General features: G+C 41.5%; 1 protein-coding gene across 1 annotated transcript in view; it reads right to left on the reverse strand.

Moving 5' to 3' along the window:
* Positions 1 to 277: 277 nt before the first annotated feature.
* The window catches only part of tlcd1 (TLC domain containing 1), a 61,857-nt gene continuing 46,168 nt past the window's right edge, over positions 278 to 15,966 (reverse strand). The window contains exon 4 of the mRNA XM_072243142.1: positions 278 to 6,422. Coding sequence (XP_072099243.1) covers positions 6,030 to 6,422 — 393 coding nt within the window. The 3' untranslated portion in view covers positions 278 to 6,029. The remainder of the gene's footprint in view (positions 6,423 to 15,966) is intronic.

Genomic DNA, 15,966 nt, shown 5'->3' on the forward strand with positions numbered 1-15,966 from the left:
TCAGCACTTCCTCCTCAAGGGCAATAGTTGCTCATCTTGCCAGTCACACTCATATCCTAATAATGAACAAATGAAAGAAAGAGAAGATAGTTTAATTTTCTGAAATTTCTGTGGATGTTCTCTGTGATACATCTCGTCCAATACACTGTAACATTCAAATGGTGTGAAATATACCAAGGTAATAAATACTTCAAATATTTACATTTCCTGTGAAGAATGCTCATTTTACAAAGGATATTTATGAAAATATAATGCATTAAAGTTTATAGAACATAATTTTATTTGTCAAAGATTGTGAAAAAACATAGAAAATTTTACATTTTGTTTCTTTTATACAAGGCAACATATCCTATTAGTTGCACCAAGGAATTTAATGAATACCTACTGTATATTCCACCAGTACAGTCATATCCTTAACATCTCTGCATCTGTACATCATTGAAGTGGATAAAATTAACCTCACTCTTCCAAAGCAGATTGAACTGTTACACAGCACTTCTCATCAAATGAATAACATCCTGTTAAAGACATCGACAATCTCATTTGATTGATGGTTTTAATTAATTAATTTTTTTTTTGGAATGTGTAGCTCAGTACTGTGAATGTCATCTCATAAAAACAATTCACCATATAGTGAAGAAATCTCAAGCAATTAAATCTCATTATTAATCACTTCTAATGTCATGAGTATTGACCTCTAATATTGTCAACCTAATGTGACAAGTGGAATGATATGCAGCAATCATTCATTATCAGTCAATGTTATTTATCATTTGGCATGAAGAGTCTGTCCATTTATAACCACGGGATATCACCGTCTGTCAGCAAGATTACTGAAAACTGCTAATCATGTTTTCAACCAAAAGGATTAGGTGTTGTACAATCAAAGAGTGAAGTAAAGATTAGGATGTACACATACAAGAGATTAAAGATAGAATCTGAAACATTAGCTGAAAAACTTGTCACTTTTAATAACCATTGAACTTATAAATAATTATGATGAGGGATCAGATTCCATATATAAAATTAGATTTTCAGGGTTAGAAGGGAGCTTGTAGCTTAGTATGCCATTAAGAGTTTTGTCATACTTTTAACTTCAGGCAAAAGTTGTTTGCAAATTTTTGAATAGATTATTGCAAAGATTTCATCAGCAGAGCCTATGGAGAAACAGGTTATGACTCTCAGCAACTTTGATTTCTGTGTTGTTACTACATGTATAAAGTGGGGGAGTTAGTGTCAGTTTCATGGTGTAACAATGGCAAACTCTGACAGCAGCATCATACTTCCAACCATGAAATCTAATAATGTTTCATAAATACCCATATATGTAGAGAGGGTGTAACATACAAAAACTGTTTGTTCCTCCATTATTATTTTTCTTTGACATTTGGAGATTGTGGTTTGGCATCAGATGTTAGACTGTTTACATTCAATCTTACTAAAATGAAAGAAATTCACAAGAGATCTGGAACACATTTTAAAAACAGCCAGAGGCTACAAAGTCAGTAAGTAAGTGTTCACCCAAGACAAAGCTCGCAGGGTATTACTTCAGAATGGCACAAATCACACAACATACAGTTAATTCAGATTTCTTCTCTATATATTCCCTGTACCCATCTGGCTTTCATTGCCAGCCACAAGCCTTCAGGCTGGTTTTTGGCCTGTAAGGCAGAATTTCCTATTTAACAAACTTGGAACAGCAGCAAGAGAATGCTGATGAAATCCAATCTTGCTGACACTTCCAACAGATCACATACAGTAAATACAAGAGATTCTGCAGATGCTGGAAATCCAGAACGAAACACACAAAATGCTGGAAGAACTCAGGTTAGGCAGCATTAATGAAGATGAATAAGTAGTTGCCATTTTGGGCTGAGACCCTTCTTCAGGACTAGAAAGGAAGGAGGAAGATGCCAGAATAAAAAGGCAGGGGTGGGGCGAGGGGAAGAAGGATAGCTGGAAACATGATAGGTGCGTGGGAAAGGTAAATGGCTGGAGAAGAAGGAACCTAAAAGGAGAGAAGAGTAGACCAAAGAGAAAGGGAAGAAGAATGGTACCAGGGGCTGAGAAAGAGAAGGGGTAGGAGATCAGAGTGTGAAATAGAAGAGAGAGAGAGAGAGAGAAGGGGAGGCAAAAAACAATTACCAGAAGGAGAAATTGATGTTCATGCCATCAGGTTGGAGGCTACCCAGATGGAATATAAGGTGTTGCTCCTCCACCCTGACAGTAGGCTCATCATGGCAAAAGAGGCTATGTACCGACATGTTGGAATGGGAATGAGGATAGGAATTAAAATGGTTAGCCAAAGGGAAATTCTGCTTTTGACAGGTGGAGCAGAGGTGCTTTAGAAAATGTTCCCATAAATTGCATCGGGTCTCACTAATGTAGAGGAAGCTCTTCAGGAGCACTGGGTACAAAAACTAACCTCAACAAATTCGCAGGTGAAGTGTTGCCTAACCTGGAAGGGCTGTTTGGGGCCTTGAACAAAAGTAAGGGAGGAGGTGAATGGGCAATCTTAGCATATCTGTCACTTGCAGGGATATGTGCCAGGAGAGAGATTAGTGCGAAGAGACGAACAGACAAGGAATCATGGACGGAGTGATCCTTGTGGAAAGCAGAGAGTTGGGGAGGGGCAGAGTGAGGTAAAGATGTGTTCGGTGGCATGATCTTGTTGAAAATGGCAGAAGTTGTGGAGAATGATGGTTTGGATGGGAAGTTTCATGGGGTGGTAGATGAGGACAAGGTAAATTTTATGCCTGTTAAGGAGGTAGGAAGATGCAGTGAATGCATATGTCTGGGAAATGGAGATGTAGGTGAGGGCAGCATCAATGGTGGAGGAAGGGAAACCTCATTCTTTGAAAAAGGAGGATGTCTCTGATGTCTGGACAGGAAAGCCTCATCCAGGAAACAGATGTGGCAGAGACAATGGAACTGAGAAAGGGAATAGCATTTTTATAGGATACAGATTAGGAATTATAGTCTAGACAACTGTGGGAATCAGTAGGTTTATAAAAGATGTCAGTAGCCAATTTGTCTCCAGAGATGGAGACAGAGAAAGTGGAGGGAGGTGTCAGAAATAGACCAAGTGAATTAAAGGGCAGGGTGGAAGTTGGAGGCAAAGTTGATGAAATTGATGAGCTCAGCATGGGTGCATGAAGCAGCACCAATGCAGTCATCAATATAGTGCAGGAAGAGTTGGGTACCATTACTAGTGAAGGCTTGTTCTACACAGCTAATGAAAAGACAGGCAAAGCTGGGGCTCGTACAGGTGCCCATGGCTACCCCTCAAGTCTGGAGAAAGAGGGAGAAGCTGAAGGAGAAATTGTTGAGGGTGAGGATCAGTTTTGCAAGATGTGGAGGGTGGAGTCGGACATGCATTGTGAAAATGAAATGGTCAGGTCCAGGGAACTGAAAGTTGTTGAAGAGATCAAGAGCATGCAAAGTGTTGCTGATGTAGGTGGGAAGGAACTAAACCAAGGGGGATAGAATAGAGTTGAGGTACGTGGACGTGAGTTCAGTGGGGCAGGAGCAACCCCTACATGAACAGTGGACCTACCTGGACAGTCAGGTTTGTGGATCTTGAGTTGGAGTAGAAATGAGTACTGTGGGGTAGGGGAACTATGAGTTTGGTGTCAGGAGATGTGAGATCTCCAGAGTTGATGAGGTCAGTGATGGTGTAGGAGACAGTTTTCTGATGGTCAAGAGTGGTAAAAGGAGGTGTCTGAGCACTGTTGCCTGGCCTCACTCAGGTAGAGGCCAATCTGCCACACTACAACAGCACCCCCTTTCACTGCAGGTTTGATGGCAAGGTTGGGATTGATGCAAAGAAGGTGGAGGGCAGTGCGTTCAGAGGGGGTAAGGTTCGAGAAGGAGTGAGGAGCGCTGAAGTTGAGCCGGTTGGTGCTTCATCAGCAATTGAGATGAAGAGGTCCAGAGCAGGCAGAACACTAGAGCAGTGTTCCAAGAAGATTGTCCAAGAGGGTTGGAGATGGGGGAAGGAATCATCGGTACAGGGTGGGAAACAAGAAGTGGTCTCAGAGACGGAGTCAATGGAAGAAGAGCTCAGCATTGTGGCAGGTGATGAACTTGCTGAGGTGCAGGCGAAGGGGGACAAAGATAAGGCCCTTGCTGAGGACAGGACGGTCCACCTCAGACAGGGGAAAGTCAGAAGGAATGGTGAAGGATAGGGAGGGATTAGAGCTGGGATCAAAGGGGGAAGGAGTGATGATAGTTTCAGAGGGGGGGAGGGTTGGGGTGGGTCTACTGACATTACAGCATATATGTCTGCATAGCTTGGAATCTGCAAAATATAAACTCTGCCCATATGTTTTTTTTCCCCCCAACATTCAGTGATTTTGGAACAGTGGAATCATATTTCTTATGGTATTGCATTACAGCATCAGGAGTTCTCAATACCAAGTAAAAAAATACTTTCTTAATCAGCTTGCAACATACCAGATAAAAGCTTTAAAAAACCACAGGGTAGGAAATTACACATCACATGTTTCCATTTTGAATAGATATTGGCCTGTAGCCTTTTGTTAAATTAATACCATAAACTGGTTAAATATCCTGGTGCTCTACAAGACAATTCCTCCATATAATGCAAATTAAAAATGCAAATACAAATATGCATTTTATCAATGTTAAACAGTAAGTATATTAGTGCCATCGACACTAAAAGCACTTAATACACATCAGATGTTATGAAGTTCTCTGCACAAGGACAGCAACCACTGTGACATAATTAAAGGCATTACATTAGCAAATATGCCAGGAGTCTGCAGCACCTCCCCTAAATCAAAATTTAAGTGAAAACATGGATTATAAGATGAATCTTTTGCTATAGTTACATTGGGGGACTTCGTCTAACTTCAGAGAAATGAGTTAGAAACCTTAGTTAATTCATGACCGTCTCTCCTAACCATTTCCGGCTGGAAGACATATTTAGGCTTTGAACTATTCCATACCTGAGATAGGTGTGACTAAATCCTTCACTGGATTTCCCATCATTTGCAGTGCTCACAGCCCAGAATGGAAGGACATTTTTTTTTGTTATTCCAGCCAGTATTTCAATAGATGGCACAGGATTTATTTTAATGCTGAAGAATAAGAACTTTGCAGCCAATGTCAATTCAGTTACTTCCACAAAGATGCTTCTCAAAGCCTAATTTTAAAATTAACTCTTAACTAGAAGTTTTCTTATGTCAGCATAAAGCTTGCTGACAACATTGCAACAATCTTCCATGATCCTGCTGTTTGCAATTCCAACATCTGTTCCAGGCAGAATCCCTGCAGAGATCAGCCAGAAACCCTGTACAGTATCTGAAAATTGACAAGTGTCATTGGAGTGAAGGTAAGCTCCTCCCTTGTCAATGGCCTGCTAGCCAGCATCCACAACTGTAGTAACACAGGTTAGACTGTTGGCATATTAGCTGTTGCACGGTGTACCACAATCAGACCAAACCTGACACAACAATACAACATTTCTATAGAGCAATTATTAGCATTTCTTTGCTGCCATAAAGCAGGAGAGCAACAATGAGTCCCCCAACATCACAGCAGAGATTGGTTAATAGACTGTGTACCAGATGTGAACCTTTCTCATTTAGAATGGTCACCGATTTACCAGATCAAGTTGTCTAATTTTCAGTGGAAGTCCGTGACATCTCCATAACTGCATTATTGCACTCTTATCATTTCCTGGCATTACTGTGAAGTATAAGAAAACATTCACACAACCTTTAGCCTAACAATTAAAGCACAATATTTTTAAACCCAATCTAGCCACGTTGGCTAATGAAGAATAATACATACACTTCAGTAGTCACACTGGCTGTGTTAACTTTTCCTTTTTGGCTGCAGCCATAAGAAACATTCCCTTCACGTACATTACATGAAAAATGCAATCCTGAACAAACACCAATGTTAAAATGTAAGTTATTCTGCTCCAGTACTTAGTTCAGCCTTAAATTAATTCAGTGATTCTGTTTTTGCTGCACACCACTGAGTTGGAATGCTTGAGTCTTTTAATCATCCACAAACTTAGTGTTATTGTTTCCATTCTGTAAGCAGTGCTTCGGCTTACGGACGAAATCTGCACGGATCAGGCGGTAGAAGTAAATCAGGATCATGATGTTCATCGCGTTCAAGGACAGAGTGATGTAGCCCGCGTGTGGGAGGACACCTAAGTTCTTTATCATGAACCACGTGAGGTAAAACTGGGTAGACAGTCGAAACACAACATAGGTGAAAACATTGATGTACTTGTTATAGTAGTATAGCTGAGAGCTCTGTGCATTCGCCAGCTTTAGGAGCAGTCGAGCATGGAGGAAAATACTGTTCATCTCAACGAACAATGCAATAACAGCTCCAGCAACGTAGCGTTGGGTCAGCACTATGTAGAGGAAAGTGGAAATCACCTGGGTGAAAAAAAGAAACAGCTTGTTAGACAGCAGCTGTTGTGTTTTTATAATTCACATTTCAGGTCATCAGGTTCAAGAGAACTTCCATCAAAGCTTCATCAACGTGAAACATTAACTGCTTCTCTCTGCACAGGTACTGCTCAGGTTACTGAGACAGTAACTTGTGTTAGTACTTAGGACCTGCTCTGTCATACACCTGCACCAGTCCTGGCAATTTAAACTAAAACTCTAGAGTAGAGTGAAAATAATTGGGTATATCTTCACAATTGTATCTGTTAGTCTTGCGAGACCATGGATCTGTGCCTGGAAAGTCTTCACTCTCCAGGGCGCAGGCCTGGGCAAGGTTGTATGGAAGACCAGCAGTTGCCCATGCTGCAAGTCTCCCCTCTCCACGACACCAATGTTGTCCAAGGGAAGGGCATTAGGACCCATACAGCTTGGCACCAGTGTCGTCGCAGAGCAATGTGTGATTAGGGAACACAACATGTTCCCTCAGCTGGGGCTCGAACTCACAACCTTCAGGTCGCTGGTCCAATGCCTTAACCACTTGGCCACGTGCCCACACACAATTGTATACTGTATTATTTAACATCATAGTTCTCATTCATGTATCTCAAACAGTAATATCAATTTGCATTGTAGGAAGGGCCTGAAATCCAGGTCTATGTGAGAAGAAAATATACTAATGTTATATATGTTTACATGGGATTCTGTCATTAACAGACTTTAGAGTCAATGGGATTTAAACAAATAAAACACTTAATGGCCATTTTTTTTTAGGTACGCCTGCTTATTAATGCAAATATCTGATCAGCCAATCACGTAGCAGCAACTCAATGCATAAAAGCATGCAGACGTGGTCAAGAGGTTCAGTTGTTGTTCAGACCAAACATCAGAATGAGGAAGAAATGTGATCGAAATTATTTTAGCCATGGAATGATTGTTGGTGCCAGACGAGGTGGTTTGAGTATCTCAGAAAATGCTGATTTGCTGGGATTTTCACAGTCTCTAGAGTTTACAGAGAACGGTGCGAAAAACCAAAAAAAAAAGTATCCGATAAGTGATATTTCAGTGGGCGAAAATGCCTTATTAATGAGAGATGTCAGAGGAGAATGGCCAGACTGATTCAAGTGGACAGGAAGGTGACAGTAGCTCAAATAACCGTGTGTTACTACAGTGGTTCAGAGAGAGAGAGTACAGAGAAGATTTACTAGAATGCTACCTGGGTTTCATCACCTAAGTTACAGAGAAAGGTTGAACAAGTTGGGTCTTTATTCTTTGGAACGTAGAAGGTTGAGGGGGGCCTTGATAGAGGTATTTAAAATTATGAGGGGGTTAGATAGAGTTGACGTGGATAGGCTTTTTCCATTGAGAGTGGGGGAGTTGAGAGTTAAAGGGCAAAAGTTTAGGGGTAACATGAGGGGGAACTTCTTTACTCAGAGAGTGGTAGCTGTGTGGAACGAGCTTCCAGCAGAAGTGGTTGAGGCAGGTTCGATGTTGTCGTTTAAAGTTAAATTGGACAGCTATATGGACAGTAAAAAGAATGGAGCGTTATGGGCTGAGTGCAGGTCGGTGGGACTAGGTGAGAATAAGAGTTCAGCACGGACTAGAAGGGCCGAGATGCCCTGTTTCCGTGCTGTAATTGTTATATGGTTATATGGCTAAGAGCACAACACAATGAGCCTTGAAGTGCAGTAGGTTCCTAATGAAGTGGCCACTGCGTGTACGTTTGATATGCCTCTTTAACACACAGAATTGCCCGATCAGCTCCAACAAATACATGAGGGGGATCTTCTTCACTCAGAGGGTGGTGAGAGTGTGGAATGAGCTACCAGAGGAAGTGGTGGATGCGGGTTTGTTTTCAACATTTAGGATTAGTTTGAGTAGGTACATGGATGGTAGGGCTATGGTCCAGGTACGGGTCAAAGCAGAATAATAGTTTGGCAAGGACTAGATGGGCCGAGGGGCCTGTTTCTGTGTTGTAGTGCTCTATGGCTCTAGTTTTTCAACACAAAATACTTTCCACTCTTTTGAAATTAAAATTAGTTAATTGAAATTATCAAACTAATCATTACTCACTCAAGTTGCAATTCTGTTGCATCATTTGCATTTTTAAACATGCAAATAAAGGGGTTACTTATTTTTTTAAACCAGGAAATACAAACCATCAAGTGTTGATCATCTTTGGGCACAGCACAGATTTGAAAAACCACTTAAGTATAAGAATGTTAATTATGCTGTTGGCTGCTTTCACAGTTCGAGTAGATGCACATGAAATTTTCACGCACGCACCATAATGTTTCACTGACATGTAATTTGCAACAATTAATTAAAGAAAAATCTTTTACAGAGCTGGAATTCAGTTACTTTTCTAGACAGAAATAAACAATTTTGCTGTCTTGAAATACTCAATGGTCATAATAATCTTTAAGCACCTGCAGACCCCAGTACGTCCTTCCACTGGATGAACTTTCACCTTACAGCATGCACTCTCCATTCTTTACACACTTTTAAATAACATAGAAAGAGCTCCCTACTGAGTCTATGTAAACTCTCAAGAGCAATCTCATCAATCTCATTCCCCAGCTTATTTCTCCGTATCTATTCTCTCACACATGCCCACCAATTACCTAAAGTCTCAGCACTAGCTGTTTTCTAGAGTCATGGAATACTGACTATTACCTAGTCCCATTGTCTCTCACTTGGACCATGACTCTCCATACCCATCCCAGCCATGTACTTAACCACATTTCTCTCAAATGTTGAAATCAAACCCGCATCCACCATTCCAGATTGTTCCACCATGGGTGGTCACCTACCACCCACCTACCTTAGTAGCGATTTACAATGGCCAACGAGCCCAAGTATTCTTTATGATGTAGCTGGAAACCCGAGAGCCCAGAGGCAGCCAAGCAGTCACAGGAAGAATGTGCAAACACCCAGCTCCTGAGGTCAGGGATGAACCCAGCTTGTGAGGAATGCTGATAGTTTCACATACCTCTGTGTATAATTCTGTGTTGAAACGCTATTGAGATATTAGGTGTGCCTTATACACAATAGAAGGAAAAATTCAAGGTCTTCCAATGTTACAGCCTTCAGAGACTGTTGGAGGACATTTTACTTGGACAGTTTGGATTCAACAGCACAGTGCTGTTCTGCAACAACATCGGGGCAGTTTATGCTTTTACATAAGTGCGTTTGAACACAGGGTGTTAAATGTTCTGATCTATCTGAAATAACTGAAACTGTGCTACAACTGGTTAGGGAAGCAATAGGCATTCATTGTTCCTGCTTCTGATCACTAACCCGTGACCCTGCTGATAGTGACAGTGGAGTCAGGATTAAGGCCTTCCCAATTGCAAGATGAACTTCAAAAATATTGTGGAAGAGTTGTGGATAAGAAAGACAAAATTGAAGAAAGCAAGAATGAATTTCTATTAACTTCTGATTTTTTTCCTCTATTATTATGTATTACATTGCTCTGCTGCCACAAAGGCAACAAATTTCATGGCATACACCAGTGATATTAAACCTGATTCTGATTCTGACTCTGATTCTAAATTTGCAAACATTAATGGAAGTAGACCTTTCCTGGGAAGAGCAGTAACTATTCAAAATAACACAAACACTTCTCATACGTTTTGAAAACATTTTGTATCTGCTTATATTTTTGACAGCTAGACATTTTCCTGAAGTCGCAGTAAAAAAAAAGGTTATTGATAGAGGAATTTCCAAAAATGTCACACATGCTATGGTGAAAAAGATGTCTTGTCTGCATATCTAAGCAGTCAGCACTTTGAAAGGCAATAACAAGTGTATTATTCCCCGACATCTCTTTTGGTATACTATAGTTCATTGTTCAGATTTCTAGAATGTGATTGCATTGGTTGGTAGTGTCTGTGCTGGGATTGGTGGGTTTGGAGTCTGTAATTAGACAGACAAACTAGAAACCCCAGATGCTGAAGACACTAGCAGTATGCTCAGAAATTTGAGAGTGTTGGGGGGGGGGAGCGCAGAAATGAGTATAGTTGCTATTACTAAGGAGAAGGTACTTTGAAAGCTCAAAAGGTCTGAAGGTGGTTATGTTACCTGGACTAGATGGATTACACCCCAGGGTTCTGAAAGATGCAGCTGAAGAGACTGTGGAGGCATTAATAGTAAACTTCCCAGAATCACTAGATCCTGGAATGGTTCTGGAGAACTGGAAAGCTGCAAATGTCACTTCATTCTTTAAGAAGGAAGGGAGGTAGAAGAAAGGAAATTATAGACCAATTAGCTTGACTTCAGTGGTTGGGCAGATGTTGGAGTCCATTACCAAGGATAAGGTTTCACGGTACTTGGAGGCACATGGCAAAATAGGCCAAAGTTTGTATTGTTTCCTTAAGGGGAAATTTTGCCTACAAACCCTTTGGAATTCGTTGAGGAAATAATTGGGAGGATAGACAAAGGAGAGTCAGTAGATGTTGTTTACTTGGATTTTCAGCAGGTCTCTGACAAGGTGCCGCACATGAAGGTGCTTAACAAGAGCCCATGGTATTACAGGGAAGATATTAGCATGGATAGAAGATTGGCTGACTGGCAGGAGATAAAGTGTCGGAATAAAGGGGGTCTTTCCTGATTGGTTGCCAGCGACTAGTGATGTTCCACAGAGGTTGGTTTGGGGAGTGCTTCTTTTCACATTATATGTCAATGATTTGGATGATGGAATTGATGGCTTCGTGGCCAAGTTTATGGATGATACGAAGATAGGTGGAGGGGCAGGTAGAGTCAAGGGTGGAGGGGCAGGTAGAGTCAAGGAAGCAGGGAGACATCAGGAGGACTTAGATAGATTAAAAGAATGGGCAAAGAAACAGCAGATGGAATACAGTGCAGGGAAGTGTACAGTCATGCACTTTGGTAGAAGGAGTAAAGATGTAGGCTATTTCATAAACTGGGAGAAAACTCAAGAATCAGAGATTCAAAGGGACTTCGGAGTCCTTGTGTAGGCTTCCCTAAAGGTTAACGTGCAGGTTGAGTTAGTGGAAGGCAAATGCAATGTTAGCACTCATTTGAGAGGAATAGAATATAAGAGCAAGGACATAATGCTGAGGCTTTATAAAGCATTGGTCAGACAGCACCCGCAGTATTGTGAGTAGTTTTGGGCCCCTTATCTAAGAAAAGATGTGCTGGCGTTGGAGAGGGTCCAGAGAAGGCTCAAGAGAATGAGTCCAGGATTTAATGGGTTAAGGTATAAGGAGCATTTGACAGTTCTGGGTTGTGCTCACTGGAGTTCAGAAGAATGGGGGGGGGGGTCGATCTCTTTGAAATCAGAGGACACAGCCTCAGAATAGAGGGATGTCCATTTAGAACAGAGATAAGAAAGGAATTTCTTCAGCCGCAGAATTCATTGCCACAGATCGCTATGGAGGCCATGTCATTGGTTATATTTAAAACTAAGCTTGATAGGTTCTTGATTAGTTAGGGCATTACTCAGGGACAAAAACATTTAACACGATTCACATGTTATGTAATTTTTCAAGTTAAGCTGAATGCTAAGGGAAGGTACTCTCTGGCTTCGCCATGACACATAACATAACCAAATATACTGCAAATGTTGCAGGTTTAAGTTTGCACAGAAATATTGACTTGAGAAGAAGAAGGTCTCTCCCTGTAGTTCTGACGAGGCTTTGAATGCTGGAAAGAGAAGCTGAGGGCCAAAAGATCAGGGAATGAACTATTAGCAACATAGTTGTGAGACTCTACAAAAAGTGATGGATACAGCCCAGTCCCTCACAGGCAAAGCCTACCTTTGAGCATGTTTACAAGGAATGGGGGCCACAAGAAAGCAGCATCCATCATCAAGGGCATCCACCATTAAGGCCATGCTCTCTTCTCGCTGCTGTCATCAGGAATGAGGTACATGAGCCTTAGATCCTACACCACAGGCTCAGGAAGAGTTATTACCCTACAACCATCAGGCTCCTGAACCTGTGTGGATAACTTCACTCACCTCAACATAAGAACTTAAGAACATAAGAGCAGGAGTAGGCCATCTGGTCCATCGAGCCTGCTCCACCATTTAATAAGATACTGGCTGATCTGGCCATGGACTCATCTCCACCTACCTGCCTTTTCCCTGTAACCCCTAATACCCCTACTATGCAAAAAATCTATCCAACCTTGTCTTTAATATATTTACTGAGGTAGCCTCCATTGCTTCATTGGGCAGAGAATTCCAGATTCATCACCCTCTTGGAAAAGCAGTTCCTCCTCATCTACATCCTAAATCTATTCCCCTGAATCTCGAGGCTATTTCCCCTAGTTCTAGTCTGACCTACCAGTGGAAACAACCTTCCTGCCTCTATCTTGTCTATCCCTTTCATAATTTAAAATGTTTCTATAAGATCTCCTCTCATTCTTCTGAATTCCAGCGAGTACAGTCCCAGGTGACTCAATCTCTCCTCATAGTCTAACCCCCTCATCTCTGCATTGCCTCCAAAGCCAGTATATCCTTCCTCAATAAGGAGACCAGAACTGCAAGCAATACTCCAGGTGCGGCCTCACCAGTATCCTGTACATTTGCAGCACAGCCTCCCTGCTCTTAAATTCAATCCCTCTAGCAATGAAGGGCAACACAGAACTGATTCCACAACCTAAGGACTCACTTTTAAGGACTCTACAACTCAATATGTATGTTTGTATGTATTTATTTAGCTATCTGTCTATTTATTTAGAGATGCAGCACAGTAACGCTCAGTATGTATGTTTGTTTGTATGTATTTATTTATCTATCTGTCTATTTATTTAGAGATACAGCACAGTAACAAACCTGCATTACCCAATTAACCTTCTAACCCATATGTTTTTGGACTGTGGGAGGAAACCAGAGCACCTGGAGGAAACCCACACGGTCACGGGGAGAACGTACAAACTCCTGACAGGCAGTGGCGGGAATCGAACCCCGGTCACTGATACTCTATTGCGCTAACCACTATACTATCATGCTGTCCCATTTGCACAATTTGTCTTCCTTTGTACATTTGTTGTTTGTCAGGTTTTTGTTATTTAGTTTCTTTTCATAAATTCGATTGCATTTCTTTTTCTCTGTAAATGCCTGCGCAAGAAAATGAACCTCAAGCTAGTATATGGTGACATATACTTACTTTGATAATAAATTCACCTTGAACTTTGAACTTAGGCTACTTTTGACCTCCAATACTGTCCGTGTGGAGTTTGTACATTCTCCTTATCATTTTGTCGGGTTCCTCCAGATGCTCTTAGTTTCTTCCTGCCTCCCAAAGACGTGCAGTTTGGTGGGCTAACTGGCCACTATTCATTGTACTGGGTGTGTGGGTAGATGACGGTAGATGAAGGGAATGGAGAAAATGAAAATGGCATTACTGAGGGATCAACACGAATGGGTGCCTGATCCTCAACACAGTCTCAGTACAGCAAATAGCTGTTTTTCTGGCTCTATGGCAACATGTCTCCATGAATAGAGATGCACAAAACTGTTACAGTGGACGATACAGGAGGACACAGAAGGTTGAAAATACAATGGCTAAGGTGCAAGGAGATCTGCAAATCATTTGTAATTAGAAAAGAGATTTTCATTGGAATAAACAGAAAGGAAGGGCCTGGAGCTGGGACAGGCATGGAACAAATTTGTTGATTGTTGGTCGGTGAGAACCAAGAAAGGGAGTTATTGCAGAAATAATAATAATAAATAATAAGTATATTATTGATCCCGTGAGAAATTTCACTACAGTAGCAAAATTTGAAAAGACACTTAGCAATAATCATAATTCTTTATAGGTATCCGTTAGTCTCATGAGACCATGGATTTGCACCTTGGAAGGTTTCCAGGGCTCAGGCCTGGGCAAGGTTGTATGGAAGACCGGCAGTTGCCCATGCTGCAAGTCTCCCCTCTCCATGCCACCGATGTTGTCCAAGGGAAGGGCATTAGGACCCGTACAGCTTGGCACCGGTGTTGTTGCAGAGCAATGTGTGATTAAGTGCCTTGCTCAAGGACACACACACTGCCTCAGCTGAGGCTCGAACTAGCAACCTCCAAATCACTAGATGAACGCCTTTACCACTTGGCCACGTGCCAATACATAATAATAATAATAAATATAACTAATAATAGAGTAACTGGTAACAAATAATAAAATACATAATAATATACGCAATAATAATTTACCAATATGCAATAATAATGTACAAAATAATAAACAGAGACTATTGTACTATGATGTGTGTTCTCCTATCACACAGAGATGAACTGTTGTATATGCTTACTGCATTTGGTAGGAAAGATTTCCTGTAACGATCCTTGTGACAGAGGAGCTGAACGAGCCTGTTTGAAAGGGTGCTCTGCTGCTTATTCAGTAGGTCATGGAAAGGATATGGCAGATCGTCTATAGTGGATAACAAATTGTAGGTGCTTCAACAGTGACAGGCATGAGGTGGAATGGTAATGCCTTATTTGGAACAGGTGGAATGCAGTCAGGGAGACAAATACATTGCTGAATTTAATATAGAATCGAACAGAACATTTAGGTTGAGAAGGTGGACAGAGAGAGGAGTAACAACAAAATGGAATTCACTGATTGGCTTCACAATGACCCTATGGCAAACTTAGCTGGGAATAAAACCCATCATGTCTATGGTGAATGCCATAAATAATCAGTGTAACAATTACACTCATAGTGAAGTTGCCCAGGCTACTGGTGCACAACATTTATTTATTGAGATACAGTGTGGAATCAGCCCTTTCAACCACGCCACCCAGCAATATCCCAATTTAATCCTGGCCCAATCACAGGACAATTTACAATGAAAAATTAACCTACCAACTGGTATGTCCTTGGAATACGAGAGGACACTGGAGCACCTGGAGGAAACCCACATAGTCAAGGAGAGAACGTAGTACAACCTCCTTGTACACAGTGGCGGAAATGAAGCCTTGTATTAAGAAGAGTTGTGCTAACCACTGCGTTACCATCGGGGCCATCTGTATTTTTTCCCTGCAGGTATTAATACCTGGCGGGAAAAATATGTGGAGAGCACTGATTTTAAAAAAAGAATTTGAAACAGCACAGGTGTAGGTGCACTGTACACAAATATATCTAGTTTCCCTCCCCCTGAGATGTACCATCAGTTTTTTCCTGTTTTGCTTACTCCATGGAAATTCTGCCATTGGCAGCAGGGTAACACACACACACACACACACACACACAATGCCAGAGGAACTCAACAGGTCAGGCAGCATTGATGGAGAAAAATAAACAATTGCCATTTTGGACCGAGACCTTTCATCAAGTCTCAGCAGGACCCCTCAGCCCGAAACGTTAACTGTTTATCCCTCTCCACAGATGCTGATTGACCTGTTGAATTTGGATTCCAGTCAGTTTCGACTGGCAAAAACATCTCCTCCACAATCTCCATCAGCACAGTGGAACCGCAGGGATGTGTACCTAGTCCCCCCACCCCCCGCTCTACTTCTCTACTTGCTTTACACCTATGTCCGTGTGGCTCAGTACAGCTCCAACACCATATA

Source organism: Mobula birostris, chromosome 25, assembly GCF_030028105.1.
Source record: "Mobula birostris isolate sMobBir1 chromosome 25, sMobBir1.hap1, whole genome shotgun sequence".
NCBI lineage: Eukaryota > Metazoa > Chordata > Chondrichthyes > Myliobatiformes > Myliobatidae > Mobula > Mobula birostris.